Raw genomic sequence first — 23,450 nt, 5'->3', positions numbered from 1 at the left:
TAGATAGGATAGATGCGGGCAGGTTGTTTCCACTGGCGGGTGACAGCAGAACTAGGGGACATAGCCTCAAAATAAGGGGAAGTAGATTTAGGACTGAGTTTAGGAGGAACTTCTTCACCCAAAGGGTTGTGAATCTATGGAATTCCTTGCCCAGTGAAGCAGTTGAGGCTCCTTCATTACATGTTTTTAAGGTAAAGATAGATAGTTTTTTGAAGAATAAAGGGATTAAGGGTTATGGTGTTCGGGCCGGAAAGTGGAGCTGAGTCCACAAAAGATCAGCCATGATCTAATTGAATGGCGGAGCAGGCTCGAGGGGCTAGATGGCCTACTCCTGCTCCTAGTTCTTATGTTCTTATGAAACCCACGCACACATGCGGAGGATGTGCAGACTCCACACAGACAGTGACCCAAGTCAAAATCGAACTTGGGACCCTGGAGCTGTGAAGCAATTGTGCTATCCACAATGCTACCGTGCTGCCCTTAAGAAGAAATTAATCTACACACCATTATTCTACCATAATCCATGTACCAATCCAATAGCCGCTTGAAGGTCCCTAACGTTTCCGACTCAACTACTTCCACAGGCAGTGCATTCTATGCCCCCACTACTCGCTGGGTAAAGAACCTACCTCTGACATCCCCCCTATATCTTCCACCATTTACCTTAAATTTATGTCCCCTTGTAATGGTTTGTTCCACCTGGGGAAAAAGTCTCTGACTGTCTATTCTATCTATTCCCCTGATCATCTTATAAACCTCTATCAAGTCACCCCTCATCTTTCTCCGTTCTAATGAGAAAAGGCCCTCAACCTTTCCTCGTAAGGCCTACTCTCCATTCCAGGCAACATCCTAGGTTAATGAAGTCTCTCTCTCTCCGCACTGTTTAATGAAGTCTCTCTCTCCGCACTGTTTAATGAAGTCTCTCTCTCCGCACTGTTTAATGAAGTCTCACTCTCTCCGCACTGTTTAATGAAGTCTCTCTCCCTCCGCACTGTTTAATGAAGTCTCTCTCTCCGCACTGTTTAATGAAGTCTCTCTCTCCGCACTGTTTAATGAAGTCTCTCTCTCCGCACTGTTTAATGAAGTCTCTCTCTCTCTCTCCGCACTGTTTAATGAAGTCTCTCTCTCTCTCTCCGCACTGTTTAATGAAGTCTCTCTCTTTCTCCGCACTGTTTGATGAAGTCTATCTCTCTCTCCGCACTGTTTAATGAAGTCTCTCTCTCTCCGCACTGTTTAATTAAGTCTCTCTTTCTCTGCACTGTTTAATGAAGTCTCTCTCCGCACTGTTTAATGAAGTCTCTCTCTCTCCGCAGTGTTTAATGACGTCTCTCTCTCTGCACTGTTTAATGACGTCTCTCTCTCTCTCCACACTGTTTAATGACGTCTCTCTCTCTCCGCACTGTTTAATGACGTCTCTCCCTCTCCGCACTGTTTAATGACGTCTCTCCCTCTCCGCACTGTTTAATGACGTCTCTTTCTCTCCGCACTGTTTAATAAAGTCTCTCTCTCTCGCCGCACTGGTTAATGAAGTCACTCTCTCCGCACTGTTTAATGAAGTCTCTCTCTCTCGCCGCACTGTTTAATGAAGTCTCTCTCTCTTTCCGCACTGTTTAATGAAGTCTCTCTCTCTTTCCGCACTGTTTAATGAAGTCTCTCTCTCTCCGCACTGTTTAATGAAGTCTCTCTCTATGGAGATGGGGGAGGCACGGGACCAGTGGAGATGGGGGAGGCACGGGACCAGCGCCCGCTCTGGCACCTGGATGTGGGGATGCTGGCGGAGGAGGAGGTGTGTAAGAGGGTTCGGAGAAGCATTGAGGGGTATCTGGATACCAATGATACGGGGGAAGGTCCAGGTGGGGATGGTCTGGGAGGCTCTGAAAGCAGTGATCCGGGGGGAGCTGATCTCCATCCGGGCCCACAGGGAAAGGAGGGAGAGGAAGGAGAGGGAGAGACTGGTGGGAGAGCTTCTGGAGGTGGACAGGAGATATGCGGAGGCACCGGAGGAAGGGTTGCTGGGAGAACGGCGCAGGTTGCAGGCCAATTTTGACTTGTTGACCACCAGAAAGGCGGAGACACAGTGGAGGAGGGCGCAGGGTGCGGTATATGAGTATGGAGAGAAGGCGAGCAGGATGTTGGCGCATCAGCTCCGTAGGCGAGATGCGGCTAGGGAAATTGGGAGAGTGAAGGATGGGGGTGGGAATGTAGTGCAGAAGGGGACAGAAGTAAACGGGGTCTTTAGGGACTTTTACGAGGGATTGTACCGGTCGGAACCTCCGAGGGGGAGAGGGGGGGATGGAGAGCTTCATGAACAGGCTATGTTTCCCAAGGGTTCAAGAGAGGCTGGTAGAGGGGCTGGGGGCGCCGATAGAGTTGGAGGAGCTAGTCAGGGGGATCGGGCAAATGCAGTCAGGTAAGGTCCCGGGGCCGGACGGGTTCCCGGCAGAATTTTACAAAAAATATGCGGACCTGGTGGGTCCCCTGCTGGTGCGAACTTTCAATGAGGCGTGGGAGGGGGGGGCTTTGCCCCCGACGATGTCGCGGCCACTGATCTCTTTGATCCTAAAACGGGATAAGGACCCCTTGCAGTGCGGATTATATAGGCCTATCTCGCTCCTTAACGTAGACGCTAAGTTGCTGGCGAAGATCCTGGCTACCAGGATAGAGGATTGTGTGCCAGAGGTAATTCATGAAGATCAGACAGGATTTGTCAAGGGGCGGCAGCTCAACACGAATGTGCGGAGACTGCTCAATGTTATCATGATGCCGGCAGTGGAGTGGGAGGCGGAGATAGTGGTGGCGCTGGATGCAGAGAAAGCGTTTGATAGAGTTGAGTGGGGGTACCTATGGGAGGTGCTGGAGAAGTTTGGATTTGAGGAGGGATTCATCAAATGGGTGAGGCTGCTTTACGTGGCGCCGATGGCGAGTGTAGTCACAAATGGAAGGAGATCGGAGTATTTTAGGCTCTACCGTGGGACCAGGCAGGGGTGTCCCCTGTCCCCCCTGCTCTTTGCACTGGCGATTGAACCGCTGGCCATGGCGTTGAGGGAGTCAGGGAAATGGAGGGGTCTGGTGCGGGGTGGGGAGGAGCACCGGGTATCGCTGTATGCGGACGACCTGCTATTATATGTGGCGGACCCAGAGGGGGGAATGCCGGGGGTGATGGAGCTGTTAGCGGAATTTGGGGGCTTCTCGGGCTATAAGCTGAACTTAGGAAAGAGCGAGGTATTTGTAGTGCACCCGGGAGATCAGGAGGAGGGAATTGGGAGGCTCCCCTTCAGGAGGGCAGTGAAGAGTTTCAGGTACCTGGGGGTGCAGGTGGCCAGGAGTTGGGGGGCTCTTCATAAGCTTAACTTCACCAGACTAGTGGAACAGATGGAGGAGGAATTTAAAAGGTGGGACATGGTGCCGCTATCGCTGGCGGGCAGAGTGCAATCCGTCAAAATGACGGTTCTCCCGAGGTTCTTGTTCCTCTTCCAGTGCTTGCCCATCTTTATCCCTAGGGCCTTTTTTAAAAGGGTGACCAGCAGCATCATGGGATTTGTTTGGGCGCATGGCACCCCGAGGGTGAAGAGGGTCTTCTTGGAGCGGGGTAGAGATGGGGGGGGGGGGGGGCTGGCGTTGCCCAACCTCTCGGGGTACTACTGGGCGGCCAACGTGTCGATGGTGCGTAAGTGGGTGATGGAAGGGGAGGGGGCAGCATGGAAATGGATGGAGAGAGCGTCCTGTGGAGATACACGCCTGGGGGCCCTGGTAACGGCGCCGTGGCCGCTCCCTCCCACGAGGTATACCACGAGTCCGGTGGTGGCGGCTACCCTCAAGATTTGGGGGCAGTGGAGGCGACATTGGGGAGAAGTGGGGGGCTCGATGGAGGCTCCGTTAAGGGGGAACCATAGGTTCGTCCCGGGGAACATGGATGGGGGATTTCGGGGATGGTATAGAGCGGGCATTAGACAGCTGAGGGACCTGTTTATCGACGGAAGGTTTGCGAGCCTTGGGGGAGTTGGAGTAGAAATTTGGGCTCCCGCCGGGAAACATGTTTAGATATCTGCAGGTAAAGGCATTTGCTAGGCGGCAGGTGGAGGGATTCCCTGCGCTCCCCGCGAGGGGGGTGAGTGACAGGGTGCTCTCGGGGGTCTGGGTCGGGGAGGGGAAGATATCCGATATCTACAAGCTTATGCAGGAGGTGGAAGAGGCGTCAGTAGAGGAGCTGAAAACGAAGTGGGAAGGGGCACTGGGGGAACAGATCGAAGACGGGACATGGGCTGATGCCCTGGAGAGGGTTAATTCTTCCTCCTCGTGTGCGCGGCTTAGCCTCATCCAATTCAAGGTGCTGCATAGGGCCCACATGATTGGGACGAGGATGAGTAGGTCCTTTGGGGGTGAAGACAGATGTGTCAGGTGCTCGGGGAGTCCAGCGAACCATGCCCATATGTTCTGGGCATTCCCGGCACTGGAGGAGCTCTGGAAGGGGGTGGCGAGGACGGTGTCGAGGGTGGTGGGATCCAGGGTCAAGCCAGGATGGGGACTCGCGATGCTTGGGGTTGGGGTAGAGCCGGGAGTGCAGGAGGCGAAAGAGGCCGGTGTGCTGGCCTTTGCGTCCCTAGTAGCCCTGCGAAGGATTTTGCTACAGTGGAAGGGTGCGAGGCCCCCAAGCGTGGAGACCTGGATCAATGACATGGCGGGTTTCATTAAGCTAGAGAAGGTCAAATCCGCCCTGAGAGGATCATAGAACAGTACAGCACAAAACAGGCCCTTCGGCCCTCGATGTTGTGCCGAGCCACGATCACCCTACTCAAACCCACATATCCACACTATACCCGTAACCCAAACCCCCCCCCCCCCCCTTAACCTTACTTTTTTGGACACTACGGGCAATTTAGCATGGCCAATCCACCTAACCCGCACATCTTTGGACTGTGGGAGGAAACCGGAGCACCCGGAGGAAACCCACGCACACACGGGGAGGACGTGCAGACTCCACACAGACAGTGACCCAGCCGGGAATCGAACCTGGGACCCTGGAGCTGTGAAGCATTATGCTAACCACCATGCTACCCCAAGGGTCAGCACGGTAGCATGGCGGTTAGCATAATCTGTGCAAGGGTTCTTTAAACGGTGGCAACCTTTCCTCGACTTTCTGGCTCAACGATAGGGTACTGTGACAGTAGCAGCAGCAACCCGGGGGGGGGGGGGGAGGAGACACGTTGATTATGTTTGCTTATTTTATTTAAATTTGATTTATTTAATTTTAATTTATGGTTAAGTTCTCTTGTGGGGGGGGGGGGGAGGAGTGTGATACATGTGATGTTACGGTATGGGGGGAATTGTGAGTGTTATGGGGCTGTTAGTTGCATATTACTGCTTGGTGCTATACTTGTTATATTTTCTGTAAAAAATTCCAATAAAAATTATTTTTAAAAAACTCTTTCTCTCGCCGCACTGTTTAATGAAGTCTCTCTCTCTCTCTCCGCACTGTTTAATGAAGTCTCTCTCTCTCTCCGCACTGTTTAATGAAGTCTCTCTCTCTCTGCACTGTTTAATGAAGTCTCTCTCTCTCTCTCCGCACTGTTTAATGAAGTCTCTCCCTCTCCGCACTGTTTAATGAAGTCTCTCTCTCCGCACTGTTTAATGAAGTCTCACTCTTCGCACTGTTTAATGAAGTCTCTCTCTCTCTGCACTGGTTAATGAAGTCTCTCTCTCCGCACTGTTTAATGAAGTCTCTCTCTCTCCGCACTGTTTAATGAAGTCTCTCTCTCTCTCTCCGCACTGTTTAATGAAGTCTCCCTTCTCTGTTTAATGTATGATTTAATAGAGCTGACTGTATCCCGTACCAGCCTCCCCGGACAGGCGCCGGAATGTGGCGACTAGGGGCTTTTCACAGTAACTTCATTGAAGCCTACTCGTGACAATAAGCGATTTTCATTTCATTTCATCGGAACTGTTTCCAATGCATCTTGAATTATACCGTTTTTGAATTAAGACCAAACTGTAAACAGCTCTCCACGTGTGTTCTGACCAACATCCTGCACAGCTGCAGTAAAACGTCCTTACCCTTGTATTCCCTTCCCATTTCAATAAATGTTAACGCTCCATTTGCCTTCCCAATGACTTCCTGCACCTATGTATTAAGCTGAGTTTGCTCAGTCCTTCTGCCCCGCCCAGATCCCCCCTGCCCCGCCCAGATTCCCCCTGCCCCGCCCAGATTGCCCCCTGCCCCGCCCAGATTGCCCCCTGCCCCGCCCAGATTGCCCCCTGCCCCGCCCATATTCCCCCTGCCCCGCCCATATTCCCCCTGCCCCGCCCCATTCTGCAATCACACAGACGAACATATGAACTAGGAGGAGGCCACTCGGCCCCTCGAGCCTGCTCCGTCAGTCAATATAATCATGGCTCATCTGATTATAACATGAACACCACATTTTCATTCTTCCCCCATAACATTGCATCTCTTGCTGATCAAGAATATTTCCACCTCTGCCTTAAAAATGTTCAAAGATCTGCTGCCACTGCCTTTTGAGGAACAGAGTACCAGAGATACTCGCCCCGCAGAGAAAACAATTATCAGCAGCTCAGTCTTCAATGGGAAACCTATTTTTGTTTTTTAAACACTGACCTTCCACTTGGCGATTCACCCACAAGAGGAAACATTCTCTTCACAATCACCGACTTTCTCCACTTAAATTATAGACTGTTTTTCTATTAATCCTGTCAATGTGGACAAATACCCATTTAGTGCCAATCTTTTGCGCACTCACAGCCTATCTATTTATCTCTTTGCAGTCTCTTTCCTCACTTTACATCTTGGGGTCATCAGCAGATTTAGCTTCCATTTCCTTGTTCTCTTCATCCAACTCATTGATATTGATTGTAGCCTCAGCACCAACCCCTGTGGCACTCCACTAGTTTCAGCTTGCCAACTTGAAAAAGACCCATTTATCACCCCTCTCTGCTTCCCGTTCCCTAACCAGTCCTTTATCTATGCTAATATATTAACCTATACACCCAAGCTCTTTTATGAATTATTTAGCATTCTGTGGGTGTCGCTGGTTAAGTTAGCACTCATTGCCCATCCCCAATTGGTCTCGAGAAGTTGGTGGTGAACTGCCTTCTTGCACCGCTGTAGTCCTCGAGGTGTAGGTACACCAACTGTGCGGTTATATCATAGAATTTACAGTGCAGGAGGTCATTTGGTCCATCTAGTCTGCAACAGCCCATGGAAAGATCACCTTACCTAAGCCTCCACCCTATCCCTGCAACGCAGTAACCCCAGCGAACCTTTTTGGACACTAAATGGCAATTTATCATGGCCAATCCACCCAACCTGCACATCTTTGGACTGTGGGAGGAAACCGGAGCACCCGGAGGAAACCCACGCACACACGGAGAACTTGCAGACTCCGCACTGACAGTGACCCAAGTCGGGAATTGAACCCGGGAACCTGGAGCTGTGAAGCAACAGTGCTAACCACTGTGCTACCGCACCGCAAGGCGGTACCTGCTTCCCTCATCCTTCTAGATGGCAGCGATCTTGGGTTTGGAAGGTGCTGCCTAAGGAGCCGTGGCGAGTTTCTGCAGTGCACCTTGCAGATTGTGCACACGGCTGCTACTGTGCCTCGGTGGAGGGAGTGAAAACTTGCCAATAAAGCGGGTTTTGTTCTGCTCGAGTGATGTTGGAGCTGCACCTATCCAGGCAAATGACGAGTATTCTGTGTAATAACATTGATAATGCCTTATCGAATCAACCACATCCAAAGGTTCCCCTCTATCCAGTGTGTCGGGGGATGGGAACCAGAACAGCAGGCCAGTAAGTCTAGAGACTGGGGAAAAATGAGTTTGAGATAAACATAGCGCAGAGTAAGATCAGGCAGAGGGAAGCCACAGGGCTCAGCAGGACTGTGGGTCTGGAGTGGGTTTGCTTCAATACAAGAAGTATAGACAGACGGACTGAGAGCCTGGATTACTGCATGGTACTGTGATGCAATTACGGAGACATGGTTAAAGGAGGGACAGGACTGGCAGCTTAACATCCGGGATATCGGTGTTTTAGACGGGACAGAAGGGAAAACAAAAGAGGTGGGGGGGTTGTATTGCTGACCAGGGAGCAGATCACAGCTGTGTTGAGGGAGTACACATTGGAGGGTTCTTGTAGTGAGGCATTATGGGTGGAGCTCAGGAATAAGAAGGGTAAAATCACAATGTTGGGAGTGTACTATAGGCCTCCCAACAGCCCGCAGGAGACAGAGGAGCAGTTGTGTCGTCAGATACCGAAAAGGTGTGAAAAAAGCAAGGTAGCTGTGATGGGCGACTTTAACTCCCCCCATATTGACTGGGAATCCCTTACAGCCAGGGGCTCGGATGGAGAGCAATTTGTTAGGTGTGTCCAGGAGGCCTTTTTGATTAATTATGTTGACGATCCAACCAGGGAGGGGGCCATACTAGACTTGGTGTTGGGGAATGAGCCAGGCCAGGCGATTAATGTTTCAGTGGGGGAGCATTTTGGATTTAGCGACCCCAATTCCGTAAGATTGAGTGTAATGGATCATGGATAAGGACAAGAGTGGCCCACGGGTGAGGGTGCTTAATTGGGCCCAATTACATCCAAATTAGACAGGAACTGGGGAAATAGGATTGGGAGCGGTTATTTGAGGGCAAATCCACATCTGACATGTGAGAGGCTTTTAAAGGCCAGTTGAGTGAAGGGCAGCACAGGCATGTCCCCACAAAAATGAAGGATAGGAATGGCAGGATTCAGGAACCATGGATGACAAGGGAAATTGTAAACTTTGTGAAAAGGGAAAAGGAAACATACAATAGGTCTCGGTATCTAAAAACTCTCTGGTTGGCAGAGAGGAAACAAAGGGATTAATGGGTCCTTTTCAATCAGGGGCTGGTTTAGCATAGTGGGCTAAATAGCTGGCTCGTAATCCAGAACAAGGTCAGCAGCACGTTCAATTCCCGTACCGGCCTCCCCAAACAGGTGCCGGAATGTGGCGACTAGGGGCTTTACAAAGTAACTTCATTGAAGCCTACAAGTGACAATAAGTAATTATTATTATTCAAACTGGCAGGCAGTAACCAGTGGGGTACCACAGGGATCGGTGCTGGGACCCCAGCTATTCACAATATATATTAATGATTTGGATGAGGGAACAAAATGTAACATCTCAAAGTTTGCAGATGATACCAAATTAGTTGGGAGAGTCTGGACAGGTTGGGCAAGTGGGCAAATCAATGGCAGATGCAGTATAATTTGGATAAGTGTGAGGTTATTCACTTTGGAAGAAAAACAGGAAGGCAGATTACTACCTGGATGGTTGTAAATTAGGAGAGGGGAGTGTGCAGCGGGACCTGGGTGTCCTTGTGTACCAGTCGCTGAAGGTAAGCATGCAGGTGCAGCAGGCGGTAAAGAAGGCTAATGGTATGTTGGCCTTCATTGCGAGAGGTTTCGAGTATAGGAGCAGGGATGTGTTGCTGCAATTATACAGGGCCTTGGTGAGGCCACACCTGGAGTATTGTGGGCAGTTTTGGTCTCCTTCTCCGAGGAAGAATGTTCTTGTTCTCGAGGGAGTGCAGCGAAGGTTTACCAGACTGATTCCAGGGATGGTGGGACTGTCATATGAGGAGAGATTGACTAGGTTGGGATTGTTCTCGCTGGAGTTCAGAAGAATGAGGGGGGATCTCATAGAGACGTATAAAATTCTAACAGGACTAGACAGGGTAGATGTAGGGAAGATGTTCCCAATGATGGGTGTGTCCAGAACCAGGGGTCACAGTCTGAGGATTCAGGGTAAACCATTTCGGACAGAGATAAGGAGACATTTCTTCAAACAAAGAGTGGTGAGCCTGTGGAATTCATTACCACAGGAAGTAGTTGATGCTTAAACTTTGGTGACACTCCCCGAGCTGCCGTCGCTGCCACTTCCTCCCAGGCACTGGCTGTCCTGAGGCTGACCCTCCGAGACCCTCGGGGGAAGAGGGCATCCTGTCTGGCCTCTACCCCATTCAACAATCTGCTTAGGTCGGCATCCATGAATCGAGAGGCTGGTCTCCTCGGTGTCATAGCTGTGGGTGGAGGGGGTTGGCAGTACAGGAGCAGTTAAAGTGCTGCTCAACATTGTTAACAGGGGGCTAGCGATCGCGGGCCGGCCAATCAGCCAGCGGGATCACCATTTGTGGCATGAAGCTGCGGGGCCTCGTTAAGTTGACCAATTGATATTTGATAGCGGTGACGGCCTCGCCAGTCTGTGTGTCGGGAATCCCGCGGCAGTTCCCGCTCACTATCCCATTCAGAAACCTTTAGGTTAAATCAGCCCCTAGAATTGCGTCTCCTCTCGTTGGCATTGTCACTAATTGGTTTAAATATATTTCTGGACACACTGCACAATTTTCTCCCTCAGTTCCCTATTCTTCTTTGAATTCCAGTTGATTTGGAATAGTTAACTGCTCTTACTATTATTGCTATCTTGCTCTTACAGGCAGAAATGTGCGTGCTCTTCTATCTCCCTTTCACTATTTAGGGGTCTGTAGTGCACTCCCAGTAGCATGAGTGACCCTTTGTTTATTTCTAACTTCAACCCATGAAGCCTTGTTTGTTGACCCGTTTAGTGTATCTTCCGTTCTCACAACTGGAATAGATTTTTTCTTTAATTTAAAGTACTCAATTCATTCCCCCCCCCCCCCCCCCCCCCCCCCCCCCCCCCCAATTAAGGGGCAATTTAGCGTGGCCAATCCACCTACCCTGCACATTTCTTTGGGTTGTGGACAGTGATCCGGGGCTGGAACCGAACCCTGATCCTTGGCGCCGTGAGGCAGCAGTGCTAACCACTGTGCCACATGGGTCCTTGGCGGCATGGGGCAGCAGTGCTAACCACTGTGCCGCCTGGGTCATCGGAGGTGTGATGCAGCAGTGCTAACCACCGTGCTACCCGGGTCCTCGGCGGTGCGAGGCAGCAGTGCTAACCACTGTGTCGCCCGGGTCCTCGATGGCTTGAGGCAGCAGTGCTAACCACTGTGCCACCCGGGTCCTCGATGGAGGGAGGCAGCAGTGCTAACCACTGTGTTGCCTGGGTCCTCGGCACCGTGAGGCAGCAGTGCTAACCACTGCGCCGCCCGGGCCCTCGGCGCTGTGCGGCAGCAGTGCTAACCACTGCGCCACCCGGGCCCTCGGATCTGTGAGGCAGCAGTGCTAACCACTGCGCCGCCTGGGACCTCGGCACCGTGAGGCAGCAGTGCTAACCACTGCGCCGCCTGGGACCTCGGCACTGTGAGGCAGCAGTGCTAACCACTGCGCCGCCCGGGCCCTCGGCGCTGTGAGGCAGCAGTGCTAACCACTGTGCCACCCGGGCCCTCGGCACCGTGAGGCAGCAGTGCTAACCACTGCGCCGCCCGGGCCCTCGGCGCTGTGAGGCAGCAGTGCTAACCACTGTGCCACCCGGGCCCTCGGCACCGTGAGGCAGCAGTGCTAACCACTGTCACCCGGGTCCTTGATGGAGGGAGGCAGCAGTGCTAACCACTGTGCCGCCTGGGCCCTCGGCGCTGTGAGGCATCAGTGCTAACCACTGTGCCACCCGGGCCCTCGGCGCTGTGAGGCAGCAGTGCTAACCACTGTGCCACCGTGCCGCTCTTGGAATTAATTATTTAACCATTTACGGGCAGCACGGTAGCACAGTGGTTAGCACAGTTGCTTCACAGCTTCAAGGTCCCAGGTTTGATTCCCGGCTTGGGTCACTGTCTGTGCGGAGTCTGCACGTTCTCCCCGTGCCTGCGTGGGTTTCCTCCGGATGCTCCAGTTTCATCCCACAGTCCAAAGACATGCAGGTTAGGTGGACTGATTAAGCTGAATTGCCCCCAGTGTGGGGTTATGCAGATAGGGCGGAGGTGTGGCCTGAGGTAGGGTGCCCTTTCCAAGGTCCCGTGCAGATTCGATGGCCTCCCTCTGCACTGTAAATTCTATGATTAATGCTGCTACTCCTTTTTTATCTCTCACTCTGTCCTGCCTGAAAACGCTGTACCAGGAATAATGAGTTGCCATTTTTGCCCCTCCTTTAGCCAGGTTTCCGTTATAGCAATGACATCAGACCTAGCTCTGCCTGGGTGTAACCCGTCCGGTTTGTACAGATCCCACCTGCCCCAGGACTGGTCCCAGTGCCTCCAAAATCTGAATCCCTCCCGGCTGCACCATCTCTCCAGCCACATGCTCATCTGATCTATCCTCCAATCCTGCTCTCTCTCACACGCGCATGCAGCTGGGAGTAATCCTGAGATTACTACATTTGAGGCCCTGAATTGTAGTTTATCTCCTAACTTCCTGGACTCAACTTGCAGGTCTTCATCCTTTAGTTTACCGATGTCATTGGTACCAATGAGTACTATAACTGCCGTTGACAATCCTCAGGGAGACTTCCCTCAGCCTTTTACAGTTTTAAATCCCTCTATCAGGTCACATGTTCGTCTTCCTTCTCCTGGACAAAACAGCCCAAGCCTGTTCAACCTTTCATGATGGGTATAACTCATCAGTTCTGATATCATTCCAGTAAAGCCTCCTCCAGTGACTCCAAATCTTTTCTATAATCTAGAGACTGGAATTTTTGCAAATTTAGTGCGGCACAAACATTGACCTGGCAGAGAGCAGGACTCGGAGAACTTGGGCACATTAATCAGACCCAGTAAGTTAAGACAATTGCCAGGTCGGGTGTGGCGACTCCAATACCTTTGAATTAAAGGACAAAAGCTCGGCCTCGCTCTCGCTTTCTGTCTCTGCTGTTGGCTCATCACAGCTTTCCAATTTCACCATCGCTTTCTCTGAAAAACAAAGAAGCAATCTCCCAGAAACAGAATCCATGCAGACTGAAATAAGACGGGATGGATTATTCTAACAGGGACAGACACAGACCAAACTGGAGAGAAGGTGATGAAAGAAATGAATGAAGGATGTAGAATAATCAGGGGATGGAATTGCCTCTAAATAAAAGGGCAGCTGGAGGTAATGGAGAGTGGAGAGGGACTGGAACCGTTAGTGTCGGCAGGATTTTTTTCTCTCACAGCTTCTTTGCAAGAGAGGGAACAGAAAGCTATAGGCCAGTCGGTTGAGCATCTGTCATTGAGTAAAAGCTGGAATGCATTCTTAAAGGAGGTAGTACCATTTTTAGGTTGTCATTTTCAGAGTGACAGACTGTAACGAGTGGAGTACCACAGGGATCAGTGCTAGAGCCTCAACTATTTACAATCTACATTAAAGATCTGGGTGAGGGGGACAGCACAGTGGTGCAGTGGGTTAGCACTGCGGACGGCACCGAGATCCCAGGTTCGATCCCGGCCCTGGGTCACTGTCCGTGTGCACTTGGCACATTCTCCCCGTGTTAGCGTGGGTTTCGCCCCAACAACCCAAAAGACAAATATATAAGACAAAAAAGAGTGGCTAAGGTAAATATTGGTCCTTTAGAGGATGAGAAGGGAGTTTTAATAATGGGAAATGAGGAAATGGCTGAGGAACTGAACAGGTTTTTTGGGTCGGTCTTCACAGTGGAAGACACAAATAACATGCCAGTGACTGATAGAAATGAGGCTATGACAGGTGAGGACCTTGAGAGGATTGTTATCACTAAGGAGGGAGTGATGGGCAAGCTAATGGGGCTAAAGGTAGACAAGTCTCCTGGCCCTGATGGAATGCATCCCAGAGTGCTAAAAGAGATGGCTAGGGAAATTGCAGATGCACTAGTGATAATTTACCGAAATTCACCAGACTCTGGGGTGGTCCCGGTGGATTGGAAATTAGCAAACGTGATGCCACTGTTTAAAAAAGGAGGTAGGCAGAAAGCAGAAAATTATAGGCCAGTTAGCTTAACTTCGGTAGTAGGGATGAAGATGCTGGAATCTATCATCAAGGAAGAAATTGCGAGGCATCTGGATAGAAATTGTCCCATTGGGCAGACGCAGCATGGGTTCGTAAAGGGCAGGTCATGCCTAACTAATTTAGTGGAATTTTTTGAGGACATTACCAGTGCAGTAGATAACGGGGAGCCGATGGATGTGGTATATCTGGATTTCCAGAAAGCCTTTGACAAGGTGCCACACAAAAGGTTGCTGCATAAGATAAAGATGCATGGCATTAAGGGTAAAGTAGCAGCATGGATAGAGGATTGGTTAATTAATAGAAAGCAAAGAGTTGGGATAAATGGGTGTTTCTCTGGTTGGCAATCAGTAGCTAGTGGTGTCCCTCAGGGATCCGTGTTGGGCCCACAATTGTTCACAATTTACATAGATGATTTGGAGTTGGGGACCAAGGGCAATGTGTCCAAGTTTGCAGATGACACTAAGATGAGTGGTAAAGCGAAAAGTGCAGAGGATACTGGAAGTCTGCAGAGGTATTTGGATAGGTTAAGTGAATGGGCTAGGGTCTGGCAGATGGAATACAATGTTGACAAATGTGAGGTTATCCATTTTGGTAGGAATAACAGCAAACGGGATTATTATTTAAACGATAAAATATTAAAGCATGCCGCTGTTCAGGGAGACTTGGGTGTGCTAGTGCATGAGTCACAGAAGGTTGGTTTACAAGTGCAACAGGTGATTAAGGCGGCAAATGGAATTTTGTCCTTCACTGCTAGAGGGATGGAGTTTAAGACTAGGGACGTTATGTTGCAATTGTATAAGGTGTTAGTGAGGCCACACCTGGAGTATTGTATTCAGTTTTGGTCTCCTTACTTGAGAAAGGACGTACTGGCGCTGGAGGGTGTGCAGAGGAGATTCACTAGGTTAATCCCAGAGCTGAAGGGGTTGGATTATGAGGAGAGGTTGAGTAGACTGGGACTGTACTCGTTGGAATTTAGAAGGACGAGGGGGGATCTTATAGAAACATTTAAAATTATGAAAGGAATAGATAGGATAGATGCGGGCAGGTTGTTTCCACTGGCGGGTGAAAGCAGAACTAGGGGGCATAGCGTCAAAATAAGGGGAAGTAGATTTAGGACTGAGTTTAGGAGGAACTTCTTCACCCAAAGGGTTGTGAATCTATGGAATTCCTTGCCCAGTGAAGCAGTTGAGGCTCCTTCATTACATGTTTTTAAGGTAAAGATAGATAGTTTTTTGAAGAATAAAGGGATTAAGGGTTATGGTGTTCGGGCCGGAAAGTGGAGCTGAGTCCACAAAAGATCAGCCATGATCTAATTGAATGGCGGAGCAGGCTCGAGGGGCCAGATGGCCGACTCCTGCTCCTAGTTCTTATGTTCTTATATGTGCAGGTTAGGTGGATTGGCCACGCTAAATTGCCCCTTAATTGGAAAAAAAATGAAAGTAAATTGGGTACTCTAAATTTAAAAACACCTGGATGAAGAGACAGACTGTATTATTGCCAGATGTGTAGCTGATACAGGTAGACAGGTAAGCAAGTTATGAGGAGGATAAAAAGAGTCTTCAAAGGGATATAGGTGGGCGAGGTGTATGGGAAAAAATTGGGCAGATGGCAAATAATGTGGGTAAATCCCATGTTGTTTACTTTGGTAGAAATAATGAAAAATAAAAATATTAAAATCGAGAAAGACTGCTGCAGTACAGAGGGATTTGGGCATCCTTGAACACGAATCATAGAAAGTTAGCATGCAGGCACAGCCGCTTGTTGGAGCCCAAGAGTTAGTTGCCATAGGATCCCTAGCGTCTGACCTGCTCTGGTAGCCACAGTATTAATGTGGCTGGGTCCAGTTCAGTTTCTGATCAATGGTAACCCCCCCAGGAAGTTGATTGTGGGGGATTCCGCGATGGCAATGCCATTGAATGTCATGGGGCAGTGGTTAGATCCTCTCTTGGGAGGAGATGGTCATTGCCCGGCACTTCTGTGGCGCGAATGTAACTTGCCACTTGTCAGCCCCAAGCCTGGATATTGTCCAGGCCTTGCTGCATTTGGACACGGACTGCTTCATTATCTGAGGAGTCGCGAATGGTGCTGAACATTGTGCAGTCATCTGCAAACATCCCCACTTCTGACCTTATGATGGGGAGTCATTGATGAAGCAGCTGAAGGTGGTTGAGCCTGGGACCCTACCCGGAGGAACCCCTGCAGTGATATCCTGGAGCTGAGATGATTGACCTCCAACCACCACAACCATCTTCCTTTGTGCCGGGTATGTCTCCAACCAGCAGAGAGTTTTCCCTGATTCCCATTGACTCCAGTTTAGCTCGGGCTCCTTGATGCCGCACTCGGTCAAATGCTCCCTTGATATAAAAGGGCAGTCACTCTCACATCACCTCTGGCATTCAGCTCTTTGTCCATGTTTGAACCAAGGCTGTAATGAGGTCAGGAGCTGAGTGACCCTGGGCGGAACCCAAACTGAGTGCCCGTGACCAGGTTATTGTTGAGTAAGTGTCGCTTGATAGTAGTGATAATGACTCCTGCCATCACTTTGCTGATGATGGGGCTGTTTAGCACAGGGCTAAATCGCTGGCTTTTAAAGCAGACCAAGCAGGCCAGCAGCACGGTTCGATTCCCGTAACAGCCTCCCCGAACAGGCGCCGGAATGTGGCAACTAGGGGCTTTTCACAGTAACTTCATTGAAGCCTACTCGTGACAATAAGTGATTTTCATTTCATTTTCGTGGAGAGTAGACTGATAGGGCGGTAATTGGCTAGGTTGGATTTGAAATGAAAATCCCTAATTGTCACAAGTATGCTTCAAATGAAGTAACTGTGAAAAGCCCCTAGGCGCCACATTCCTGCGCCTGTTCGGGGAGGCTGGTACGGGAATTGAACCGTGCTGCTGGCCTGCCTTAGTCTGCTTTAAAAGCCAGCGTGCTAAACCAGCCTCTTGTCCTGATTTGTCCTGTTCCTTGTGTACAGGACACACCTGGGCAAGTTCCCACATTGCTGGGTAGATGCCAGTGTTGTAGCTGTACTGGAACAGCTTGGCTATGGGTGCAGCAAGTTCTGGAGCACAAGTCTTCAGTACTATTGCTGGGATATTGTCAGGGCCCAGAGCCTTTGCAGCATCCAGTGCCTTCAGCTGTTTCTTGATATCACGTGGAATGAACTGAGACACCCTGGTGGAACCCCAACTGAGTGCCAGTGAGTTTATTGTTAAGTAGGTGCTGCCAGATAGCACTGTTGATGACCCATCTATCACTTTACCTGATGATGGAGTGGACTGATGGGTTGATAATTGGCCAGGTCAGATTGTATACAGGACATACCAGGGCCATTTCTTGATCTCATGTAGAGTGAATCGAATTGAGTGAAGAACGGCACCTGCGACGTGGGAATCTCTGGAGGAGACGGATTATCCATTTGGCTGAAGATTGTTTCGAATGCTTCAGCCTTATTTTTTGCATGATGTACTGGGCATCATGAGGATGGGGATATTTGTGGAGTCTCCTCCTCCAGTGAGTTGTTTAATTGAGCAACATTCATGGCTGAATGTGGCAGGACTGCAGAGCTTAGATCTGGTCCATTGGTGGTGGAATCACTCAGCTCTGTCTATCACTTGCTGTTTATGTTGTTGGGCACACAAGTAGTCCTGTGTGACACCTCATTTTTCAACATGCTGTTGCTCCTGGCATGCTCTCCTGCACTCTTCATTGAACCAGGGTTGGGCCCCTGGCTTGGTGGTAATGGTAGAGTGGGGGATATGCCGGGCCATTGAGACACAGATTGTGGTCCAGTGCAATTATGCTATTGATGGCCCAAAGTGCCAGATCTGTCAGATCTGTTTAGCACGGTGATAGTGCCACACAACACAACAGAGGGTATCCTCAATGTGAAAATGTCTCCACAAGGGTTATTCTGTGGCCACTCTTACATACAACAGTCATGTACAGATGCATCTGCGACAGGCAGGTTGGTTTCCTTTCCCATGGTTAACCTGATGCAATGAGACATCACGTGACCCAGAGTAGATATGTAGAACTCCCAGGACAACTCCCTGCTGACTGTATGCCATTCTGCCACCACCCCTGCTGGGTCTGTCCTGCTGCTGGGTCAGGACATACCCAGAGATGGTGATGTGGTGTATGGGACATGATCGGTTAGGTATGATTCCATAAGTATGACTGTCAGTAAGGAGGACTTTGCAGGGTTGAAAGGCTGGTGCTGTCCTTTCCAGTGTCTCGGTCGATAGTTGAACAGGTCGGGTCCATGCACTGCAGTTTAGAAAATTGATAGGTGATCATATTGAAGGATACAAGCTCCCGAGGGGTTTGACGGGATCGATGGCGAGAATGTTCCCTCATGTTGTGGAAGTCAGAAACATGGATACAGCTTCAGTATAAGAGGATTCCTATTTAGGGCGGTGATGGAGAGAAGTCTCTTCTCTCAGATGGAATTCTTTGGCATTCTCTTCCACATGGAGCAGTGGGAATAGGTCATTGAATATATTCAAGAATGAGGAAGACAGATTTTTGATCTAAGGGAGTCAAAGGCTCTGGGAGACAGACAGGAAATGGAGATCAGGCCACTAACCAGCCATGATCTTAATGAATGGTAGAGCAGGCACAAGGCAGCAGGTTCTGCTCCGATCTCTGTTCCGTAAATTAATCCCTTAAGTACCCAAAAATCTGTCTGGAATATACCCAAATTGAGGGTATATTCATGAATCTCTGGGGTAGAGAATTCTAAAGATTCATAACCCTCGGAGTCAAAAACTTTCTCATCTCCATCTTAAACACCTGATTTTCAGACTGAGACTACAGCTTCTAGATTAGTTATGCAGAAGATGCATTTTTTCAACATCTGTGGTCTGCCCCTGAATTTCATTTTAAAATCAATTTCTTCTCGTTCTGCCGTAAAAAAAAAATTTTTTAAGAGTATCCAATTCATTTTTTCCAATTAAGGGGCAATTTAGCGTGGCCAATCCACCTACCCTGCACGTATTTTGGGCTGTGGGGGTGAAACCTACGCAAACACGGGGAGAATGTGCAAACCCCACATGGACAGTGACCCAGAGCCGGGGTCGAACCTGGGACCTCAGCGCCATGAGGCAACCATGCTGACCACTTGCGTCACCGTGCTGCCCGCTTGTTCGTCTCAACTCCAAGGAATATGGGCCTCGTCTATTCAACCTGTCCTCATGGGACAACCCCAGGAATCAATCTGGGTAAGGAGACCAAAACTTTACAGTACTAGGGCAGAACGGTAGCACACGTGGTTAGCACTGTGGCTTCACAGCGTCAGGGTCCCAGGTTCGATTCCCTGCTGGGTCACTGTCTGTGCAGAGTCTGCACGTTCTCCCCGTGTCAGCGTGGGTGTCCTCCGGGTGCTCCGGTTTCCTCCCTCAGTCCAAAGACTTGCAGGTTAGATGGATTGGCCATGGTAAATTGCCCTTAGTGCCCAAAAAGGTTAGGAGGGGTTATTGGGTTATGGGGATAGGGTGGAAGTGAGGGCTTAAGTGGGTTGGTGCCGACTCGATGGGCCGAATGGCCTCCTTCTGCACTGTATGTTCTATGTTCTAAGTACTCCAGATGTGGCATCATATGCCTTCCTTATACAGATGGGAGCTTCAAAGTACAAAGACACAGAGTGTCAGAGGGCAAATCTGTGGAAGATGTATTTCAATGCAGGGAAGTAGGAGTTCATCCATTTTAAACCAATAACAGAAAATGAGTATGATTTGTGCAAAACTGAGAACATCCGAGGTCGAAAGAGTATTGGGTCTATGTACACAAATCACTGAAGTGTAATTGTCAGGTACGAAAAGAATCAAAATTACCAATGGAATATTAACCTGTTCAACTAGAGGGCTAGAATATAAAAGAGGCTTTGCTACAACTATTCAAAGGATATATTCATCTGGGAAGAAGTACATCCCAGACTCGCCAGAATATTACCAGAACTCCAAGGGTTAGATTAAGAAGAGAGATTGCAAAAACTAGATTGACCTTGCTGATCACATCATACCAAACACAGGTAAGCTATCCCTGATCACTTCCTCACCTCATCCACCTTCCACATTCCCCCATCTCCTTCTGTATCCATCCCTGGAAAACAGTCACTTACATCAGGGTTAGGATTACCCTCACCCTAACGACACTTTCAAATCCCCAACTCCCTCCTTTGACCCTCCGTTTACTACAAAATTTCTGCAGCTACTGATTTATTCAACTACACACATCTCCACCTTTGATACCCTCAATCTCAATAAAACCACTCCCAACAAAACCACTAAACTCTCACCTTGGATATTCCCCAGGTACAGCCCCCATCGCCAATACAGCCCCCATTGCCAATACAGCCCCCATCGCCAATACAGCCCCCATCGCCAATACAGCCCCCATCGCCAATACAGCCCCCATCAATGCTACCTTAAGTCCAAGAGATGCAGACTTGAAAGGTGGACCATCACCACCATGTGCCAATCGACCATTTAATTCACGGCCATGTCCTACTCTGGTCTTCCAAACCTGCTCACTATACAGGGAGCATCCTGGAATGCTCACTATACTGGGATCATCCTCGAATGTTCACTATTCTGGGATCATCCTGGAATGTTCACTATACCGGGATCATTATGGAATGTTCACTATACTGGGAGCATCCTGGAATGTTCACTATACTGGATCATTATGGAATGTTCACTATACTGGATCATTATGGAATGTTCACTATACTGGGATCATTATGGAATGTTCACTATACTGGGATCATTATGGAATGCTCACTATCATCCTGGAATGTTCACTATTCTGGGATCATTATGGAATGTTCACTATACTGGGATCATTATGGAATGTTCACTATACTGGATCATTATGGAATGTTCACTATCATCCTGGAATGTTCACTATACTGGGATCATTATGGAATGTTCACTATCATCCTGGAATGTTCACTATACTGGGATCATTATGGAATGCTCACTATCATCCTGGAATGTTCACTATACTGGGATCATTATGGAATGTTCACTATACTGGGATCATTATGGAATGCTCACTATACTGGGATCATTATGGAATGCTCACTATCATCCTGGAATGTTCACTATACTGGGATCATTATGGAATGTTCACTATCATCCTGGAATGTTCACTATACTGGGATCATTATGGAATGCTCACTATACTGGGATCATTATGGAATGCTCACTATCATCCTGGAATGCAAAGATAACCCTGGCTTCTTCTCTACTGCAAACCACCTTTTTAAACTTTGCATTCATGACCCCACCATCCTCCCCTCCAATAATAATTGCAGGGAGCTGATGGAATTCCGTGTCACCAAGATCGGGACTATCCAATCAGCTGCTCTGCCATGTCCCTGCTTTCCACCAGCCACCTGGTCAAACCTCCTCTATTGATCACCCTTTCCCCTACCGGAGCCCCTGCCCACCAGGCCCCTGCCCACGCGGCCCCTGCCCACACGGCTCCCTGCACACGGCTCCCTGCACACGGCTCCCTGCACACGGCTCCCTGCACACGGCTCCCTGCACACGGCTCCCTGCACACGGCTCCCTGCACACGGCTCCCTGCACACGGCTCCCTGCACACGGCTCCCTGCACACGGCTCCCTGCACACGGCTCCCTGCACACGGCTCCCTGCACACGGCTCCCTGCACACGGCTCCCTGCACACGGCTCCCTGCACACGGCTCCCTGCACACGGCTCCCTGCACACGGCTCCCTGCACACGGCTCCCTGCACACGGCTCCCTGCACACGGCTCCCTGCACACGGCTCCCTGCACACGGCTCCCTGCACACGGCTCCCTGCACACGGCTCCCTGCACACGGCTCCCTGCACACGGCTCCCTGCACACGCCCCTTCCCAGGCCCCTGCTCATAACCCTTCCCGGACCCCTGCCCGGGCCCCTGCTCGCAACCCTTCCCGGACCCCTGCCCGGGCCCCTGCCCAGGCCCCAAATTCTCTCCAGCTTCCCTCTCATTTCCCCATAATCTCCCTCTGAGCTAACCTTGTCCACGAGACGTCCCCGTTTCCTTGATCCTACTCCAACTAAACTGCTGAGCACCAAACCCCCCCCCGACCCCCATGCTAGCAGAATGCTTCTCTCTCTTTGTGAGTTTCCTTCTCTCCTTCAAATCCACAGCATTCAGCCTCTCCTCAAAAAACCCTTGACCCCACCATCTTTACAAACTCCCTCCCCATCGCCAACCTCTCTTTCATCTTCAAGCACCGCATGTTCCCTTCCAGCCCAAATGTGCTCCTCTACTCCGGGCCCCTTTCCATCCTCAATCCGAATTTTGCTCCACCTTCAGCTGCCAAGGCCGCAAGCTCTGGAATCCCCTCCATAAACCTCCTGGCCTCCCAACCTCACTTTCCACTCCAAGACATTCTTTTGGTCACCTAACCTAATACCTATTATGTGGCTGGATGTCAGTTTGTTTTATACTGTATTGCTCTCGTGAAGTGCCTTAGGTCATATTATGTTAAAGGCACAATATAAATATAAATTTTGTTGTTGCATTTCCCAAGAGTATGGAACATTAAGGGCGATTTGATTGAGCTTTTTAGGAGTTGAAAGGAATCGATTGGGTAGACAAAAAAAAGGTTTATGATTAATTTTCCTAACACCAATGTAAAATGCTATGCATTAATACAGCACCTTCAGCATAGTGACATGTCTCAACATGTGGAATGTCAGCAGGATTCTGGCTCCTGCTCTGTACCCATGGGCAAAGACAGTTCAATATTGTGGGACAGGACAGAATGTTTACGGGCAGCAGGAGTAAGGGATGCAGACCCAGGACATTACACTCAATTGTTCCAAACATTTACATCGAGGAAGTCATGTGCAGTCTGTGTGCAGTGGGGTGGATGCTCCAGGAGAGGGTTCAGTCAACTGAGTTACAAGTGATTCTAGCTGTGCGACCAGTGGAGTGAGAGCAGTTGCCTCAGGCAGATCTCAGGACATCATCACCAGCATCCAGACACAAGCACCTTCAGAATAAGAGTATTTGGAATAGGTGATGATGATGCAGTCCCTCCAGCCTGCTTCAGCACTCAAAAGATCCTTCTGATTAATTCCATCTCCCTGACATTGTTCCATAACCCTCAATAGCCTTACCCAAAAATTATTCATCAATTTCAGCACCTGCAGCCTCAAAAACCGTTTAGGGGAGAGAGTTCCCACTTCCTGACATTAATTCTAAATGCCGAAGTCTGCCCCTTTGTTCTGAGCTCGTGAGAACACGACTTAAAATAGACCCATTCGGCCCCTTGAGCCTGCACCTCACCCCCATAACCCTTCACTATCTCATAGATCAAAACTCTGACGCAGTCCTGAATGTATTGAATAGCTTCGCCTCCCTTGCTCTCTGGGGTAGGGAACCTTCTCTGAACTGCGCGTCTCCAATACATCCTCCACCAAACAAGACAAAGCGCTGGCTGTGGTCTCGCCTGCACTCACAACCCACTTTTATAATCTATCCCCCTTGCAATAAAAGCCAACATTCCATTTGCTTTCCTAACACTTACTGTACCTGCACACTAACTTGTTGTGATTCATTTACAAGGACACC

The 23,450-nt window shown here is 49.7% G+C and overlaps 1 protein-coding gene across 1 annotated transcript in view; it reads right to left on the bottom strand.

Annotated features, from left to right (window-relative positions):
• The window catches only part of retreg2 (reticulophagy regulator family member 2), a 50,500-nt gene that overhangs the window by 3,075 nt on the left and 23,975 nt on the right, over window positions 1-23,450 (bottom strand). The window contains exon 7 of the mRNA XM_038790225.1: window positions 12,710-12,801. Coding sequence (XP_038646153.1) covers window positions 12,710-12,801 — 92 coding nt within the window. The remainder of the gene's footprint in view (window positions 1-12,709; window positions 12,802-23,450) is intronic.

The sequence above is a fragment of the Scyliorhinus canicula genome, chromosome 2 (assembly GCF_902713615.1).
Source record: "Scyliorhinus canicula chromosome 2, sScyCan1.1, whole genome shotgun sequence".
Taxonomy (NCBI): Eukaryota; Metazoa; Chordata; class Chondrichthyes; order Carcharhiniformes; family Scyliorhinidae; genus Scyliorhinus; species Scyliorhinus canicula.
The sequence above is the reverse complement of the archived record's forward strand: the minus strand, read 5'-3'. Positions and strand labels throughout refer to the sequence as shown.